The 18,297-nt window shown below is 42.0% G+C and overlaps 1 protein-coding gene and 1 long non-coding RNA gene across 2 annotated transcripts; both read right to left on the bottom strand.

Annotated features, from left to right (window-relative positions):
• Positions 1–889: 889 nt before the first annotated feature.
• On the bottom strand, positions 890–18,275 carry FKBP4 (FKBP prolyl isomerase 4). Its single transcript, XM_065675119.1, has 10 exons — positions 18,001–18,275; positions 14,739–14,883; positions 13,325–13,467; positions 9,006–9,126; positions 8,327–8,483; positions 7,660–7,750; positions 7,232–7,315; positions 6,329–6,514; positions 5,570–5,809; positions 890–1,555 (listed from the first exon to the last, which is right to left on the bottom strand). Exons 1-10 carry the CDS (start codon positions 18,082–18,084, stop codon positions 1,457–1,459), a joined length of 1,350 nt encoding a protein of 449 aa, XP_065531191.1. The 5' UTR covers positions 18,085–18,275; the 3' UTR covers positions 890–1,456.
• Positions 12,021–13,308, bottom strand: LOC136012185 (uncharacterized). Its single transcript, XR_010611602.1, has 2 exons — positions 12,415–13,308; positions 12,021–12,231 (listed from the first exon to the last, which is right to left on the bottom strand). It is a non-coding gene; the product is annotated as an uncharacterized LOC136012185 (long non-coding RNA).
• Positions 18,276–18,297: the final 22 nt, after the last annotated feature.

Raw genomic sequence — 18,297 nt, forward strand, 5'->3', positions numbered from 1 at the left:
CCAGACATCCTTTTTACTAAAACAAAAAAAAAAAAAAAAAAACCAAAAAACAAAAACACACCCAACCAGAAAAACCCCACCCCGAAACAAAAAAACCAACCCAAAAACCAAAACCCACCAAAAAACCCCAACAACCCACCAAAACCAGAAAAGCCCCCACCAAACCAATTTCTGTACCTGAAAGGAACAGATTCGACTTTCCTCCTGCAGAGCAGGCAAAAAACTGTTCCTGCTGCTAGAGGGTCTCAGGACAGTGGAGACGCCAAGTTTAACACTACACAGCAGCATAAACAGAGAAGGTGAGTTTGAGTACTATGTTCCAAGCCTGCAGCCAAACAAAACCCCACCTCAACAAGAAGTCCCCACAAAACCCAAAAGCACACCAGCCCCCAAATGAGACACAGAATGTACTACAGAAAGAAGCAGAATATCAAGTAACAGCTTTCTTACGAGATAGGGACAGATATTCCAATCACTCAGAAGTTTGTAGTTCATTACAAGTATCTGTAATGTGTTAACACTATTATCTCCTATTTCTCTTCAATGCCAGCCAGTATAAAGATGTGTTTTTTTCCCTGGTCCAGTTTTACCATGTGGAAGGTAAAGAGGAAGAGAGCCAATAGGAACAGAAAATAAGATCTATGCATAGGTTACAGATTTGCTTTTTGTACAATTTTGTGCAACAGATTTTTCCTTTTGCAAATATATGGGTAAATTACATATTGATTATCATGGGTATTCTCTATGGCAGTGAATGAGCAACACAGAAGAATACTCAGGTACTGTGACTGTGGCTATTGTACAGCTGTGTGGATGAGAAAACACCAGATGACCAAAGGACAATAAATTCTCTTAACTCAGTGCAAATTCCAATAAAAACCCACAAAAGTTTCTGTTTTCTGGAGTTTAATTGGAGCTTTATTACTTAAGCTGTGACTTCACAGTCTTCACCTTCAGCAATTTGCAAACATGAGGCATACAAGGAAGGTTACAACGCTTAGCAGAAGAGACTCCATACTGAACAGGGGAGTAAGGGGGCAATCCCAAAGCAGAAGAACTGGGAGTGCCAATTTGTTCTCCAGTCTCACGTGAGGACTCCTGGAAAAAGCTGGTTACTTGAAAGAAATCAGGAAATGGATTTAGGAAGCAGAACCTGGAATTAAACTGGAACCAGAAAGAGACAAACACCAATGGCAAAATGCAAATAAACCAAGCAGAGTAAATCCAGACAGAACCCAAACAGTTACAGAGGCTGACTGAATAAATAAAGTCCCTAGGATTAAACCAGATTTATGCTGCCACTCAGCTTCAACAGACATATAAAGCTGTAATTGACTGTGGCATGGTGGCTTCAGCCTCTGCTCCCCTGAAGCCACTGTCCAACCAGGTAGAAAAATAAAGGTCTAATTCACTGGAAATTCTTTCATTTACAAAACTAATGGAATAGGGTTTGTTTTTATGCTTCTGTGTCAACTTCTGATTTATCTTCAACTCCATTCTGCTCGTCTTTCATTTCTGCATCTTCAGTGTGGCTGATTTGAAGAGAAGCAGCTGACTAAACAGAGACAAAGAAAATAGATTCCTTGTTATAAAAAACTGGTAGCACTTGCAAACAATACCACAAACATTATTTGGTACTTATCACAAGGGTACCTAGTCTCCTTGCAAAACTGAATTACGGTATCAGGACCTTCAGCAAAGACGACCCAAAATTTTCTTAGCATTTTTATCTGCATCTCAGAAATCCTAAGCAGCTTAGAGAAGGCTGAGAAATAATACTGGTGTTAGATGGTTATGATTCATACATGGTGTGCACACATTTGCCACGTAACACTTCAAGAAAGTGTTCTCTCACAGACTGAAATTTATTTAGGAAGCTTCTGCCCAGAACTGCTTTTGCCCTGCTTCAGTTGCAGTGTGTGTGAAGTAAGATGCAATTCAGTTTCAACAATTCCCATATTCTGCCCTGACCTCCAACTTATATGATGCACGCTTAGACTTAAGATACAAAGGAATACCTTTATTGGACACCAAGTTTCAGAAAGAGTGATTTCAACTTGGCAAGAGTCTTCTGTAAGAGTTTAGCTGGAAGAAAAATCCAACCTGACAAGGTGGCTACTCTATAAGCCCCTTTCCTTGCTGGATCTTCCAGTTCACACAGAAGGGCATAGGAAGCAGAGAGCCATGTGGCAAGGGTCAGAGGTCAGTTTTTACAACAGGACATAACCTGCACCTTGCAACCATTTGCAAACACAGTAAAGGGAAGTAGAAACATCTACTTCATCCTGCTTATCTCAAAAGCCAGTGCAATGCAGCTGCTCTTCAACCTGTCAGCCCAGCACCCTGAACCATCTGTTTTATTATGAGGTTAGGTGAGACAGATGAGAGGAAGCAAGGACATGAACACGCACTATTGAGGGAGGGGGAAAAATGGTCAGAATCCTTCAACTGTTACATCATCTTAGCTGCATCAAGCAACCACAGCCAATGAACACAGGTCATCCTTTGGCATCAAAGGTCAACCTTTCATCCTTAGAAGCATTCTGTGAAGCACGTAAGGGCAAAGTCTCCTTTCCAGAGAAAATCTGTTACCTAGCAATCTTGGGCTTAAGATAAGGTGATAAACATCCCAACCTTTAAGAATCCACGGTTTACATATGTGAACTATTCAAAGTTATGAAACAAATTACTCCTGCAGGAGTGGCTATTGTAGTTTGCAGCCATAAGATACACAGATGTTATGAATTTCAGAACTACAGTCCAAGCTGCCTTCTCAGAAATCAGAAGGCATTTGCTAAACAAGCCCTCTCCTCCGGAACTCTTGAATGTATGTGCCTCCCCAACAGGAAAACTGTTGCTGTAAAGCAACATGAGAAACGCATTAACAGGAAAACGTATTTTCTTGCAAGAAAAATGTCCAAAACTGACCTGTGCACTAAGTGTTCCACTGACCCTTTTCCATAAGAAAACATGTAAATTTGAAGTAGGCCAGATGGCTCCAAGAAAAAGAAAACAGTACTGTAAACGCATGCATATTCCCAAGATCATAAGAATGAACAAGGCCAATAGGATCCTGGTCTGCACCAGAAATAGTGTGGCAGCAGGGCCAGGGCAGTGATCATCCCCCTGTACTGGGCACTGGTGAGGCTGCGCCTTGAATCCTGTGTTCAGTTCTGGGCCCCTCACTACAAGAGAGGTAGTGAGTTGCTGGAGGGCATCCAAAGCACAGCAACAAAGCTGGTGAAGCATCTGGAGAACAAGTCTTATCAGGAGCGGCTGAGGGAACTGGGGTTCTTTAGTCTGGAGAAAAAGGAGGCTGAGGGGGGACCTTACCACTCTACAACTACTGAAAGGAGGCTGTAGTGAGATGGGTGTCTTATAAGTAAGAAGTGATAGGACAAGAAGAAATAGCCTCAAATTGCACCAGGGGAAGTTTAGATTGGATATTATGAAAATTTCTTCACTGAAAGGGCTGTCAAGCATTGGAACAGGCTGCCCAGGGAAGCAGCTGAGGCACCAACCCTGGAGGTATTCAAATGATATGCATGTCATCTGATGTGGCACTTCGGGACATGGTTTAATGGGGGGCTTGGTGGTGCTGTGTTAAGTTGGAATCAGTGATGGTAAAGGTCTTTTCCAACCCAGAGGATTCCATGACTCTGTAAGCTGATTCTATCTGAAGTAGACGGGAAAATTGGAACTAAGTGTCATGTCACTGCAGAATCCAAACCAGTCTGCAACGCACAGACTGTGAGTCTGCCTTTTGCCTAGTATACAACCCTACCAAGTTCTTGTCTTGGGGTCTAAAGTGTACATTCTGAAAAGCACGAAGGCAGCCCTTTCATACTTTTAGTGGGTATAGCTTGTTTTAGCAACCCACTCTTCCTCTCCGAATAAATTTTGCTCTGTCCCACACCTAGTGGAGAAAGCCAGATTCCCAGCACCTGTGCTACCTGAAGGGAACCTGCACAGCACAGCCTGACAGCTGGCAATTAAAATCTCCAATTTCCAGAGTCAAGATGTACAACAGTGAAATAATTCTAGTTTAGTTCCTGTGCCTTTATCTTCCCGAGATTTTTCATTAAAGCCTACCAAAAATCATGGTACTGCATGGCTATACATGACAAGTCTAGAAGGACAAGATACTTTTCTCCAAGCTCCAATAAGCAAGGACTGATGACATCAGGCTACTTTAGCCACACTTAACTACATGGACAATGACACTTTCCTTGCAGAATCAGTGGAGAATGTCTGCATTAGTGTTTGTTTACACTCCTTCATGAGAGGCAGAACCAAATCCACTTAACTACTGCTAATCTTTGAGGAGAAAAAACCCAAAACAAAATGAGCACAAAAAAACCCCCCCACAAAACAAAAAAGCCACTAGCAGAACAGCTTGTGCACCCAGCCATCCAGTTAGGAGTGATTACCCTGTATGACTACTACTTTAGAGTAAGAGATGAAAAATGGAATACTTCTCCCACTGTCTCTGGGACATAAATCAATTTCAGATGTATCTCATTTTGAAAGACTGCAGGAAGGGAAGAAAAAGAGGTTTGTGAAGTGTTTCATCCAGGAAATTATCAGCTGACAGTCTGAGATACCTGTGTTGTCAGGATACACTCATCTGAGGACAGTGGGCCCCTAGCCAGACTCACAGGCACAGTCAGACACAGGAAACTGGCATACCAGTATCTGACAACTCTTTAGATTCTTCACACGTATTCTGGAAGGCGGGCACAATGATCTGTGAAAATAACCTCAACAAGATACAAGCTTCTGCACTCCCCAATATTACTGAGAAAATTTGAGTGATAAAAATCTCAGATTTGTCTTGGAAGTTACAGGTTTACTTACTCCTTCTGGATCGTCAGATTTCAGGAATACAAACACAGCATTTTCTTCAGATATGAGATTCTCACCAGTAACTTAGAATGTGTCTTGCTAGCTGATACAACCTAGTTACAGCCTGTATTCAAATATTGCCATTGTCAACTGAACTAGTATTTACTAAAATTCTAGTGAACACTTAGTAGGAAAACAATCCACACGGTAGAATAATGAATCTTATGACAGTCTGACTTCAAATGTCATAATTTGTGACATTTGAGATGGAGCACATCACTAACATCTTAATGTCTCCATGAGAAGCAAGCAGGTGCTCAGCACCATCTGTACAACAGACATTAATGTCTTAGGAAAGACAGCAACCCAGACTGTTCTTTGCAACAATCAGTTTGACGAGAAAAGCCACTTTTTTTTCCAGTTCTTGAATCTTACACTTGCATCTCATCACTCCAACTGTTTTCTGATGAACACTGGTCTGCAACTTCAGCTGAAATAAGTAAAAGCATTCTGTGCAATGCTTGGTACTACTAGTTGTCTTGTTCAAACAAAATGGCCTAATCATTTTGACCGCTGGCTATTTCCACCTCCTACAAACTCCCCAAGGAGAACTTGAGTGTTCCTCCACTACATTTACCTGTGCTAAGTAAGCTAAATACCTAAAACAGTATTCCTTGTCTAATACATGACACCACATCTTGTCTTCTGGTGCAGTGTTACTTACCTTTAAGTCTTTGTCTGCAAGCCTTTGGAACATGTTGGCATACATCTTTTTCTCCTTCTCATGCTGCTCCCGTATTTTCTGCTGACAAGTTACCAGTTGCACTTTGGCAGCTTTGTTACTTGGATAAAGTTGTATCACTTTCTGGAAATCTCCCCGGGCCAAGTCAAAGTCATTGACAGCCAAGTGTGCTTCTCCACGTCGGAAGAGGCCTTTTTCATTGTTGCTATCCAATTCGAGTGCCTGCATTAAACAAGACAAGCAAGATTTACATGTTGTTTTGTTGGGTTTTTTTAAATATGCAGTCAGAACACAAGAGACTGCTAGAAACTGTACCTTCTAATGTAGAGTTATGAATCTTGTCAGGGTTTACTAATAAAGTGAACTGAATACAGTAGAAGGAGGTACAAGGACTGAATATAGCAGGCTGAACTGACAAAGAACCAGCAAGCCTAAGATTTATCCCTGGCTGTATTACAGCTCTTTGAAGGACCTTTGCCAACATTACTACCTTTGCTGTATCTAAATAGTTCAGTATTCAAAATGTAGCAGAAAGGTGGTAGAAGATATCCAGGTAAGAAATACCCAACAATAACCTGTTGGTTATTTTTACAGTTAGTATTCAGTACTGCCCAACTGCCATACTGCAAGCTGGTGAGAAAGGCCAAACACCCCCATGGTCTGGTATCCCTCAAATTGTTAAAGAAAGAGAGAAACTGTCAGATCGCCTCTGCAGCTTAAGAATAAATAAACCCTTACTACCTTGTTGCAGTTTTCCAAAGCCGGGGAGTATTCCTTCAGCTTGAGGTGGCACATAGCTAGATTAAGGTGAGCAGCAAGCCTCAAGCTTTTGGCTTTCGTATCCTCCTCATCAGAGAGTCCCGATTCATGCTCCAGCCATGACACAATCTTCTTATACTGTAATGCAGCCCGTTTGTATTTCCCCTCCTGTAAGCAAAGCAGTTAAATTATCACACAATTCGCAGGATATTTATCTCCCTTTTGACCCTTTTGCTTACCTTGAACAATAGATTAAAAAAAAAAAAAATAATCAATCTATCACAAAAGAACTTCTATCATAAAGAATGTATTACTTCTGAAAGCCATTAATGCATAGGATCAGAAAATCTTTAGGAAGACCTACTGGTTCCCCCACTAAAGCTAGGGGTACAGGCCAGCATGGTTATTTCACCTCAACTCCCACCTTAAACACAGCTTTTGATACAAGAGAAGGAAGATGGGGCATTTTCAAACAGCAGAACTATTGCTGTGTCATGAAGGTAACGGGAAAGTCTGCCTTTAGTTGGTCAAATTGTTTGAAACAGGTTCTCCACACATCTCTACCCGAATCAGTGTTTTCATTCACAGTACTATCCCACAGCAGGAATTTATACTGTAACCTTGCTACTATTCAATGTATACCCCAAATTTATCTGTAGGTACAGCAATCAGCTCTGACAGAGAGAATTAACACCCTGCAGAGTCAGTTCTTTAGTTATTCCAACTCTGAGGCTTTTTTTTAAGACACCTTCCCTTCCAGTCCTCCCTGTAAAACATCACAGAATACCATGAACACCACTCCAAAATGACAGAAGTTGTCAACAGCATTATCAGCTCATGATATGGACTAAGAAATGCTAGTATTACTTGAGGATTATCATTTACCTTGAAGTACTGAGTGCCTCTCTCCTTCACAATGCAGCTTTGTTCCAGCTTCTCATCTGTGTTCATTTCCCAAGATTCCTTAGCCTACCCAGACAGGAACAGTTCAAGTCAATGATACAACTTCTGGGAAACCAAGGACTATGGAGCTACCCTGCTTCCCACTAACAGTATGGTAGATAGGTTTGGCAAAGTGGAGTTTTGCACTGATACTGGAAACTGGGCTGGAACAGGATGGGCACTGACAGCAACAGAAAGGAATACAGTAAGAATAGATAGTTTCTGCCACGAGCTCCCAGTGTCATCTCTGGTAACAACAGCTTCCCTATTTCAGATCAACTTTCAAGGATTCCATCATCCTTGCTTAAGCTGCACTCATACTTCCTCCACCACCCCCCAGTCTCTCTTTGGACTTCATCTCTCATTCCTACCTTTTCAAAGCTTTTGAGTTTCACTTCATACTGTAGCTCTGCATCTGGAGGGATCTGGAATTTCTCCTTCCCAGCACTTCCAAAGCCATAGCTGTAAGATTGGGGGTTGGGAGAGATTAAGAGATTAAAAAAAAAAAAATAAAAGGAATTATCTCACAAGAATCTTTAATGTCTTTTTCCAAAAGGCTTTCAGAACACCAGTGAACATCATCTTCTGACAAAAGACATCTGATACTCTTCACTAACCACATCAGGTAAGGACTAGCTATCTGGTCACATCAGGTTGCTCAGAAGGCTCATTGGCTCTTTTCCTATTCTGAGCTGTTCATGTACAGCAAAAGTACTGTTTCATTAAAAGGAACCAGAAAAATGTAAGTTAAAGAGAGAAACAATGTATTTTTTTAATATTCACCAAGATCAACACTATAGAGACGTAAGTAAATTTCTTTTGGAACACTGCTACTCCCAACCAAGTGGCAAAGTAATCTTAGCTTCCTATTTCTCACACATCAAACTTTTGGGACTGATCAAGTTTTTACTAAAGCATTGAAAAAAGAAAAAAAGCTGTAAAGCATACAGCAAAACACTTCATCATGCCAAATACTTAGTAGATATACTAAGATATATAAGTATATAGTGAAGTATCAAAAGACCAGAAACAGCATACTTGGGTTTGAGATAGAACACCGATTCCTCTGATTTCTCCATTTTTTGAATTGCTTTCTCAAGACCATGAGGAAGATCATAGTTGTCACCTTCTCCAATCTCAAACTGCAATTCCCGCCTGTCAAAAACACGATCTCCGTATCGACCTTCAAACTGGACTGGTAACAAAAAGAAGAGAAAAACCATAAATTATCTACGTATGGTAAAGCGCAGGTAGCATAGGTGATAGAGGGAGTGCCAAAGCCTCCTCCTAAATGGTCTTCTCTCTTTTAACAGCCACTCATGCATGGTGGCTACTGGCAGCAAATAAAACTTCTGTTGCTAAACTTAGTAAGTCACTTTTTTTGGTTGTTCTTTCCCTCTTCCTTCCCCAGCAAGTGCCAGAACTACTTCCCCTCTTGTTCCTCAGCAAATGGAAATACTTTATTAGACTCATCTACCTTTTGTGATCAGATAACCACTTTATCAGATTCAGTACCTCTGGAGAACGCAGTTGCTGCTGGAAAATGTAAACCTTGCTAGAAATAAGAGACTGAAAGCTTATTCTAGGTTGTTAAGTTGCCTGGCAAAAGAAAGAGAAGCCAAGTATTCCTCTCTGTCAGGACAAGGAGTTGTAAACTGGGAAAAGGTTCTGCCCTCCCACATGATAAACCCATTCACTATTTGTGTAATATGCTTACTCTCTACAAGTGCACCCTCATTGGGCTTGGAGTAGCCTTCCCCTTTTTTACGGATTCTTCGGATGATGCCACCATCTTCATCATCAGTGAGGTCCTCCCCCTTGAACTCAAAAAGTTCAATCTGCAGAGGGAAGAAAAGCCTTGCATTTATTTCCATTACATCAATGGGATTTGTTTTCAAGACATCTTTGAAGCCGTAACAGCTCAGGAAGCCACCACCTTCGTTAACATCTCATGTTAGACAGCCAACACTATGAAGATGTCGTAATTCAGCAGATGCTGAATGAAAAACTACTAGAGTTTCAGATTACATTGAAGCCCTCACGGCTTTTTTCTCCAGCAATCTTGGTCTCTCGATACTACAAATTAGCTCATTTCAATTAAAGGACTGTGAACCTGGCTTCTGAATAAAGCTTACATGAGCCACAATGCTTAGGGACTACTGCAAAAAAAGATTCTACTGCCTTTAACAGCATTTTTGCTAATGCCTGCAGGCAGAAGTATGGATAGTGGGTTTTGGGCTTGAGGGTCTGGGGCTTTTTCGTGTTGTTTTTTTGTGTGGTTGGTTTTTGCTTGGGGTTGGTTGGTTGGTTGTTTTTAATATGAAGGAAAAAACATTTTGAACACATTAAGCCAGAAGGAATTTGCTCTCAAATGCCACTGTGAAGTGGAACCAAAGCAGCTGTCACACCCTCTTACTTTACAGTCAAGTACAATCACCAACAGTGTCAACTGCATCCGAGGGCCAGGGAGGTCTGTAAGTAATGCAAGGACAAAATGAGCAAGGAAATTAAAGATGCAATCCTTATCCTTAAGTCCTGACTATACCCTAAATTCCATCTATAGTCAAATTCAGATCAACTTCAAAATACTCGGAATGGAGCCCAAACTGACTCCCAATGCTTGTCCTGCTACATTTAAACGAATTCAGGAACATTTTTTCAGACCTCAGCTATTCCCCACCTATTTCTTCATTCTCCTACTCCCGTGTCACAGAACAACCTTTTCAAAACTCCAATGTGAGATAACGTTCACTTTCTACTCCTGTTACCTAGTCCCCTCTAGTCTTGTCTTATCATTGTGTACTGTGGGATCATTTCAGAAAACAGTTAGTTCCAGAAGAAGGATAAAACAACAGAACCATGATCTGGCCCACATTTAATGCAAACTTGTTGCTGCAACAATGTGCCTAGAGCTTTTAAGAGATGGTGATAATGTAGGAGATAACTATGCAGCCTTAGTCTTCACATGTCCTCCCAAGTCTCTAGTGCAAACCATAGTTGAAAGTGGGAGTGCCATAACAAGATGGAAAAATAATCTGGTCACAAAGAAACTTGTTGTTGCTGCTGTGAAATTAAGATTAAAAAAATCAGTAATCTTTTGCTATCCTCTGTTTGATTAACACACTAGTAAACCAGCATGAAAGAGCAAGCTATTATAATAGTGATTCTTTACACCAAGTACCTTGTGCAAACAAACAAAAAAAAGGTTCAGGGCTAATGCTGTGGAGGTTCATGATACTTAAACTTGGAATGTAAAAGGAACTGAATATGCACCAGCAGAAAGAGTATCTCCACTCTGTATTTTGATGGATATCTAATAAACAGTATTCTGGTCTTAAAAAAAAAAAAAACAAACCACCAAACAAAACCCAAAAAAGCCAACTCCCCCCCCCCCCAAAAAAAACCCACCCAAAACCAACCAACAAACCCTCACCCCCCTCACCCTCCAAAACAAACACCACCCCCCAACACAAAACAACACCCCACCGCCCAGAAAAACCCCTCACAGCTTGGGTTCTTTTCTTTCTTCCTTTTCTCCCTCTAACAATACAGCTCAGGCATACATTTGGGGCTATAAAGGCTCATGAATGATACACTTTTTATCTAAATAGTACCTACTAGATAGAGAAGTCAGACTGGCATCATTAAGAAAAACCTAGTGGGAAGCGAATAATCTAAGTGACTGTATCAGACAGTACTCTGATGAAACAAAACACATCTGGCCCTTACAGCATTTGTTTATCAAATGGTTAGGTGTTATCTCTTGCTGCAGAACAAAAAGCCCTAAGAAGCCCTAAAAATCCTTTATTATGCTACAAAGGAGGTCTTGAGCTTTGAGACACTGCATGGACATTAAAAGCAGAGAAGCTGAACATGTTTAATAATTGCTACACTAAAGCTCTGTTTTGTTTTTCCTTTCCCTCAACCAGACTGAAGTGAGCAGAAAAAAGTGACACAGGAAAACATAAAACACCAAACCAAACAAGCAGAAAACCCAAGAAAACAAACAAACCCCCCTAAACAAACAAACCCCACAAAACAACCCAAACAACATGAAAGTTTGCATTTGAATCATCAGGTCAGAACAGCGAATATTTTAGTGTTTCTATCTCTCCGCATCACTTGCATTTGTACAAAACACACAGCGTTCCAGCATGTGTGCTTCATCCAACATAAATAAACCACGACAATCTTCAGATTTATATATATATAAACATGCTATTTACAAACAGCTTTACGAGACATTCTTTTTCAAACAGTCAACTGCAGAAATAAAAGCATTAATTTTGATGTACTCAAAATAAATGAATTCTCATCCCTTAGTGGCCTGGAATACAACCTGATGGCAGTATTTTTTTCTTAATCCTTCCTCACAAAACACACCTCAAATACTATTTTGATAGGCATCTATTAAATAGTGTTCTGGTCTTTCAAAAAAAAAAAAAACGAACAATAAAGCCAACATCCTCCTCCCCCTAAGAACAGCCCCCCCCCAAAGAAAAACCCCAAACCAAACCCCCACCAAAACAAACAAAAAAAAACCCCAAACCGAACCCAAACAACATTCCCTCCCCTCCCCCCAAAAAGGTCACAGGCAACTACTCCCAGGTACGTGAAATGCAAAGAAAATAAATGCAAACAGACTATCCAAATTTAATACAAATACAATATCCAACTATGTTTAATTTACCCTTAACAGATGCTCATTGTTTCCATTAAAGTCTAAACAAGCTTTCGGTCAATACTCCATGATTTATTTTTCGGATATTAAATAAAACATTCAATCTTACAGCAATGAAGTAATTTTAGAAATTGTAGGTAAAAAGTGTACATCTGCCTTCTCTCAAGTGAGAAATTGAACTGTTTCAATAGTAAGAAAAATATATCCTCCCAAAACACTGGACTGTCAGAGCATGCTCCAGAAACAGCTTTAATATCATTCCCTACGGAGAGAAAAAAGTCTCAGCGTTCTGCAAAACCACTCCCACTACTGAAATAATACACAAGAGAGCTGCTATTTCCACCCTCTTTTGGGAGTGTGAAGGGAAGGGGGGGGAATGCTTTAAAGATCAGTGGGAAACAAATTCTGTCCTCTGCTGGTGGCATTAAGAAACATCCATGCTCACCAAGACATGCAGTTCACCGAGGAGACCAACTGACCATGTGAACAGCGTTACCCAAACACCGAACTCAAGACTGATGAATCTGTCACAGGACCAAGCGCGTACAAATGACTTTCTATCATCGTAAGACTGATCTGTAACCTGGATCCACAGAGAGACTTTGCTAATCAACAGGCAACCCGACTCCATACTGGTTTTGGGGTGCTATAAGGCTTGTTAAAATACTCAGCTCTATAGAAAACAGTTCACAGTTTCAGGGCTGTTCAAATACACTGTATTTTAACAGTTTGTATGAGGCAACTATCTCTTTTTCTCCCCAAAACAGCTCATATGAGATTGTGTTAACTTTGCAAAGAAAACACAAAAGACTATGAAAAATATATTGTTAAGGACATTAATTGCTCCTTCTGCTGTTGAAAACTTTCTAATGCATAAGTATTACTACTTTGCGTCATATGAAATGGAAAGATGATTCAAGGTTTTCATTTTTTTCAACTACTCCAGAGTCTACCACTGAGACTGTACACCCTCCCAACTCATACTCTTACAGTGAATATTCCATACGGCAAAATTAAAACTGTGAACACTGTAGTCTAGTATTTTGAAAACTCCAAAATAAGGGAACCTGAGCCACTGCAGATCAGTAGCAGCCAGACTAGAATTCTGTGCTTTACCCACACTACCGTTAACTGACCGTATTTTTCTCTTCAGAAAAAAAAACCAAAAATCCTGTTTGAAAGGATATCACATTATTTGGGGGTTGGACTAGATGATCTTTTGAGGTCCCTTCCAACCCTTGGGATTCTGTGATTATGTATTTTCTACATGATGTAATATCTTATTTCTACAGAGAAGTAAGATTTTCTGGTTTAGTTTTTCAAGCGTACAGTTTTAATAACCACCTCTCACTTACCTCAAAGATCAGCGTAGCGTTGGGAGGTATCTTTGGGGGGCTCCCAGCTGAGCCATAGGCATATTCTGGTTTACATGTAATCCGACAGATTTCACCAACTTTCATAGTTGCCACAGCAATGTCCCATGCTTTGATCACTTCACCTATGCAAGTCAAATTTCAATCACATGATTGCTAGGCATACATAAAGGCACAATCAGCTGTTAAATTGAGCATCGCCACTTTTAGTATACAAAAGCAGCAGAAATACTGGAAGGCCTGTGCTCACTCCAATTTCTGTACATCAGTTTTAATCTTATTCCAATTATAGTTATCTCAGGACCCAGATTCAGCTACATTCCTTCATTGTAGGTGTAGTGAGTGATTCTTGTCCTCCCCTTACTTCCTCGCCTATAGAGTCATCTGAACAGATATGGACTGAAGTGCTTGGCACAATCTCAAGTGCGAGGAAATAACAGTAACTCTTTGAAGAGGAAGGTCTTAGGGTGAGAGACTGCCTACTTGTATTTTGAAAGCAATCCAAAGAGCATTTTCTCTCTGTACTTTTATCAGTTGGCAAAGAGCAGCACGAGTGGTTACTGAAAGTTACATGCACTTGTAACAGAATGGGGGAGAAAAGTAGGACAAGTAGTATTCTTTCTAAAGCCGAAAGTGAACAGAAGCTGGAACCTCAAGTAACAAAATCCTATGTCTAAACTCAAGCTCTCCTACTTGCTGCTCCTTTCAACTCAATCAAGCATCCTTTCTATCAGTCTTGTATTAAGAGGTACATTTCATGTCATCTCAAATTCAAGTACACTGCAGAGTTTATCTCCTAAATGAAAAAGCAGCAAGTAATGAACTATCAGAGGAAAAAAAAATAAAAAAAAAAAAAAGGAGTGCTAAGATTTGCTATTAACAAGGATGTTCAGATTTTTTTTAATTAAAAAAAAACCCCAAAACCAAACAAACCAAAGTCTTTTGACAATGAAGAGAGGCACTGCTTCAAGATTCACCTTTGGGTTAATTTAGGAACTTGGGGGAAAAGAGATTATGTTTCATCACACTGCAGCTGACAGCTGCCCCCATGCACCCTGGCCCAGTATCTAGTCACAGTCAAGTACTTCTGAATGCAAATCTTTGGCAGAAATCAACAAAATGCACTTCCTGGCTATTTGACTACCCTTTATCACTGTGTTTCAAGCAGATCTGCTCCTCTGGAGCACTCTGAGGCCAACTAATTCTTCAGCAGTCTTCAATCAAGGGGCTACACAATTTTCTTATTCAGAAAAATCTCCAAGTTGCTCCAATTGGGTCATTCTAAGAGAATAAACCATAAGCTTCTGAAAAAAAGTTTAAATAGCAACTTTAACATGCATGGAAATCCCATCTTGATTATTACGAAAACTGAGCAATACCAAGCACAAGCAATTACCTTTGCCCAAGTCAAATGAAAATTTGTCTCTCCTGTCCAGACTGGAGTCAAATTTTGTGCCATCAAGAAGCCATCCTGTGTAATGGACGGTCACTTTATCACCAATCATCGGAGACTCTGTCCCACTGCCTTCTTTCTTGACAACCTAAGAAAAACACACACAATTCTATGAGCATGAAAACTAACGCTGCTTATTAGACATGAATTCCATCAACTTAGATGCGTAAGTTACCCTTAGTAGATAATGGATTTGCAGGTTTTCTTTAGTTATCTGGAAATGGATTGACTATTCTGTCTGCAGATCAGCGGTGTTGCAAATGCAGAAACCTCAAGATGGCTCTTGCTGTCATGAGAACTTAACTGGCACCAGCTTACAGATCTCTGCATCTGTAGTTAGCAATGTCACTTACCTTTCCTCAACAAGATTTTACATGCTCCAGGTAAACCATTATGCTTTATTTAAGTACCTTCCTCACTACCACTCTATCACTACCCCCAAGTTTGGCACTCTAGGCAAAGAATTTAAATCAGAAAATGAGCTGGTTCTTTCCATGCACTCTATTCTAACACGTGATCCGAGATTACCTGAGTTAAACCAGCCAGTTTAACAAAGATTAACAGAATCTCACCCTAACAAAGATTAGTTCAAGCAGTCAACACAGTAACACTTTGGGATTATTATGTGGCATTAATTTTGTCTCCCAGGAACTTTGGCACAGATTGCTAGCACCATGATTCCACATACAGCAGCAAAGATTTGCTTTTCTTCTCAAGAGATTCCCTAGCTTACCTAGTAAGACTAGTATCAACTAAACTTGGTATACAAAAATCAAGACTGGCCAATCTTTCTTGTGTTCGTCTGAAATATATATAAAAATAGATAAGAATGCTGACATACCACATAGAGCAAGAATATGAAGCCTTGCCAGTAACAGGACAAATTTGAGTTTTCCCCAATACTGACTTAAACCACCTAGCTCTGAGCCTAAGCTGTGCATTACTTCAGCTAGGCAAGAGACCCAAAGGAGGACTGTAATTGCTTGCATCTATGGAGTTTATAAACATTTATTCAAGGACAGTCATGCAGAAGCATGGATTGGTGTCCCTCTTTTAAAGAAAAGCTATAAAGAAGCCATGCTACTGTACCAACCAAGTTTTTCACTGAGGGAGGCAGACCCTTAGGGAGCCTCATTCCCAAATCTCAAGTACTTGCAACCAAGTCTCTTACTTTGCCTCCCACCAACCCTGCTATTGACTATATGACTGAAAACACCAACACCCTCCACCCAAAGCTGAGGCAATGACAGCTCCTGTCAGACTCAAGCTGGAAGCATCTCACTGCAAACACAGAAGAGAGGAAAAAAAAAAGAAAAAACAGAACTGTTCCAAACTAGCGATTTTAAAGGAGTCAGTCTGAAGTCATTCGGAAATAACCACATTTAATACTAAGCTTTTCACATACCATATTCTAGAAGTGACATATAAAGTTAGCCAATATGAAAGCAGTCTCACTTTCTGTATTTACACAATATTACCCTTTTGCATTTGTTTCACTTTCAAGAGACTCAAATTCCACTTTTTTCATATACCGAATACAGCAACTCTCTTTTTCATAAGGTTTACATTTCCCTTTCTGGTGGAAAAACCCCATTCTTCTGTTCATATTCTGTGTGCAAATATTTCTGTTTCTAAACTTAAACGCTTACACCAGAAACAGCGCAAGCACATTCAGCAATACCAGGTAAAAACCCCTTAGATACTATTCTGATACAAAGCTAATCATCATATTAAAAAAAGCCCCAAACCCTCCTGGAATCAATGCAATGATACCAGTCAAAATTGGGTGCAGGTTAGTTCAGAGTTAGACCTTTGATTTCAGTGGGTGTATTCTGCTTTCTGGCAATTTCTAGAAAAATCCATGAAGGCTGCACTTCATGATCTTTCCCATCTTTTGCCTTATCAATTCACAATCTCGCCCCATTTGAGGGTCTCACAACCTCCGTTATTTTGCAAGTATTTTCTCCTCCCCTCCTTTTTAAAAAATTAAAAGAAAGAACTTATCACCTACTGCTTCTCCATCATCAGAAGGTGGGTACCGCATGGAGTAGGCTAACACTGCCTTTTACCATGCTCAGGGCTCTGACCTGCAGGAGAGCGGCAGGCAGCTTCCTGGGCAGCCATGCCAATGAGAACTCTAACCTGACACTGTGCTACATGGAAAAAATAGACACTCATCAAAGCACATTAGCAGGAAACATGGGAAAGCAGAGTATCTCCAGTTTGGTCCCCGATATCCCTGGAGGCAGCACCTCTACGGCAAACCCAGAGTTTTAAGCTAGAGGGTTCCAAAGATTAAATCTAGAATTTTGCCTTTGCTGTGGTGCTGCTTTTCTTCTTTTGAACACTGTAACCTGAAATTTCACTGCGATTAAAAAATGCTTCTAGTGATCGTTACCATTTAAGAGACTAAAGAAGCTTCCAGAGATATGGAAATAGGAACTATCTGACAGAGAGGGTTAGGGCAACTCCCCCTCACGGTATTAATTCTGCTACCCATATCAACCGACTTCCCAGTACAAAAGGAAGAAGCCAGTCTAGCGGCATCCTGGATACACGGCACAAACTGCGCCCGCAACCAGCCCTACCGACCTCACCTGCAGCTGCTTAAGCGCTCAATTCCCCTCTAAAACTGAACCAAGGGTCAGCCCTTCCGGCTCCTGCCGCCGGGGTGCACTTCCATCAAGCCCCCGCATATAACGCGGCACCTCAGCTCTGAGAGGCTGCTCGTACCAAGATGGAGAAGCCCCATTTTCGGCCCCCGAGACACAGGCAGAAGCAGGCAGCACGGCCCGGCTCAGCTAAGCACGGCACGAAACACACGTGCGCTGCCCAGGCACCATCTTTAACTCTTAGCCCCCGAACACGTGCGGGGAGGATGTGGGGCGGGCTCGGAGCCCCCAAAGCCAGCGGTGCGGAACAGCCGAGGGCCCGACCTGCCCGGGGAGGCAGCCGGAGGCAAAGCCTCTCCCCCGCCGCGACCCGGGGCTCCCCGGCGGGCAGCGCGGAGAGGGGCTGACAGCCCCCCGCCGCCGCGCGGGAACCCCCGCGGGCGCGCAGCGCCTGCGCGGCCGAGGCGGCCTCCCCCCTCCCCGCCGCTCATATTGAGCCGCTGGGGCCGGCAGACAGCCGCCAGCTCAGAAGCGGCCTGGTTCGCGTCCCCTCAGCGGGCACGGCCCCGAAGCGGGGAGCAGCCGCCCGGTACCTTGAGGACGCCCTCATCCTGCTTGGGGGTGATGTCTGACCCTTCCAAGGGTGCCCCGTCTGCTTTCGTCTCCTCCGCCGTCATCGCGCCTGCCGCTGCCACCGCTGCGCCTGGAAGGGCCGCCTCACGGAGTCGGGGTCGGCACCGGCCTCCCGCCGGGCTGGTGCTACCGCCTCGCTGCGCCTCCGGCTCCAAGCAGCGCGGGCAGGCGCCGCGCCCCTCCTTCCCTCCTGCCTTCGCCGCAGCGCCGACCCCCGGTCGAGTGGGGAGGAGGAAGGGGAGGGGAGGAGGAGGAGG

This window comes from Lathamus discolor, chromosome 1 (genome assembly GCF_037157495.1).
Source record: "Lathamus discolor isolate bLatDis1 chromosome 1, bLatDis1.hap1, whole genome shotgun sequence".
NCBI lineage: Eukaryota > Metazoa > Chordata > Aves > Psittaciformes > Psittacidae > Lathamus > Lathamus discolor.